Here is a 1,848-nt window from a genome sequence, read left to right as displayed (position 1 = left end):
AGGTCCCTTCCCACCTAAACTATTCTAGGATTCCCTGATAACTGTGAGATTCCCACTGAGCCTCCCCAGCCCTGGTGCAATCTGCTGCTGTCTGCCTCCCATCCCTGCTGAAACAGCCTCTTCCTCACTAATGAGAGAGGGAGATGCTTATTCACCTGAGGGCTCTTCATGGCTACAGGCTGATGTTTACCTGACAGCTGCCGTGCTCCTCTGGAGGCTTCCTGGCCACTGATGCAGGATGCTGCTGGCCCAGGAGGCTGTTTAATGGAACATCTTCCACCTCATCTCCAATCAAGTCTCCCTCCCAGCGCCTCTTTGTGAGATCAGACGGGATCTCTGGAGATCCTGTGGTCTGGAGAGGACACAAGTGGGTTTTATTTAAGGAGGGATGTAGGTGGCTCAGGTCTCAGGACCGTGGTGTGGCTGGGAGAGGCCAGGAGAGACAAGAGGGGTTGGGGAAAAGGCATCTGAGGCTCCTGGAGACAGTGCTTGCCAAGGCAGCTCAGTGCAGGGTGGGCGAAGGATGCTTGTGGGGTGAAGAGGGCCAGGCTGTGCTGTGGTGGTGGCAGCTCTGTCCTGGAGGGGACACAGCACCCCGGCACCTCTGGGACAGCCTGTGATGCACCCACCTTGTGCTCTTCCTCACCTTTCTCCTCCACCTCCTCTCCATGGCCTGGCTGCTTCCCCAGGCAGAGAGAGAGCAGATTATTTCTCTCCCAGGGGACATTTCCAAGCCTTACAGACATGGGCAGGGTGTCCACCTTCCAGCAAGCCTGGTACAGAGCCCTTTGGGTTGGGAGAGCAAAACAAACCTCTGCAAAGTGGTGCTGGATTTCAGAACAAGATTTTATTGGCAAACCCCTGGCTAGTCCCAGGCAAAGGAGTCCCCAGTAAACACAAGCAGGTCCCACTGCTCGCAGAGCTCACAGCTGAAGCAACAGGGACAGGAGAAAAGGAGACATTTTGGAAAGCCAGGGAGGATTTGAGTCATGAGACCATCAGGAATCTCACCTAGAGAGCTGTCAGGTTCTGGCTGCCTTTGTGCCTGCCTCTCCCCCTCCCAGAACAGCTCCTGGGGCTGTGTTTAGGCATCTTCCCATATGGGAAATGGGTTTGTAAATCAAAGAAGGAACCCTCAGCACCGGGGCCACTTCAGTTTTCACTCCAATGCCACAGGAAAAATGGCAGCTGTCCCTTCCGAGATGATAGTGGTGTTTCCTACCCAGCCCTGGGGCAGGAAAGGTGGAGAAGCTCCCTTCTCTTTGCCTAAAACACTGGCCAAGCTGTGAAGGGAGCTTTGGGCAGGTGAGGCACCGTCGTGGATCCACGAGAGCTGCCAACAGCCGAGCAGGCAGAGCCTTCTCCCACCGACCTCTGAGGGGGCCAGACCCAGAACCTACAAAATCCTTTTTATTGCGTTTCTGGGAGCGTGGCCCTGGAGCTGCCCCACCCTCCCCATGCTCAGGGAAACACTTCCCCCCGGCACCGTCCCCGTCACGCGGTGAAGTCTTGGGTCACCAGGTTGAAGACGTTGCTCTCCATGGACGACTGCCACTTGCCCCAGTTCCTCTTGATCTCAGCCTGCACCTGGACCCACACCAGGGAGCTGTGCTGGCACCCCGGGCACCCCCAGCACCCGCTCTGCCCCACCCTCCCCATGCTCAGGGAAACACTTCCCCCCGGCACCGTCCCCGTCACGCGGTGAAGTCTTGGGTCACCAGGTTGAAGACGTTGCTCTCCATGGACGACTGCCACTTGCCCCAGTTCCTCTTGATCTCAGCCTGCACCTGGACCCACACCAGGGAGCTGTGCTGGCACCCCGGGCACCCCCAGCACCCGCTTGCAGTG

The 1,848-nt window shown here is 57.8% G+C and overlaps 1 protein-coding gene across 1 annotated transcript in view; it reads right to left on the bottom strand.

Moving 5' to 3' along the window:
- Nucleotides 1-1,658: 1,658 nt before the first annotated feature.
- Nucleotides 1,659-1,848, bottom strand: part of LOC103768589 (vasoactive intestinal polypeptide receptor 1-like) — a gene marked incomplete at its 5' end in the record, with an annotated part of 8,522 nt that continues 8,332 nt past the window's right edge. Inside the window, one exon of the mRNA XM_008935741.1 lies at nt 1,659-1,787. Within this exon, the coding sequence (XP_008933989.1) occupies nt 1,695-1,787 (93 nt within the window). The remainder of the gene's footprint in view (nt 1,788-1,848) is intronic.

Source organism: Merops nubicus, unplaced genomic scaffold (assembly GCF_000691845.1).
Source record: "Merops nubicus isolate BGI_N331 unplaced genomic scaffold, ASM69184v1 scaffold13012, whole genome shotgun sequence".
In the NCBI taxonomy this organism is placed as follows: domain Eukaryota; kingdom Metazoa; phylum Chordata; class Aves; order Coraciiformes; family Meropidae; genus Merops; species Merops nubicus.
This window is presented reverse-complemented; position numbering and strand designations above follow the sequence as displayed.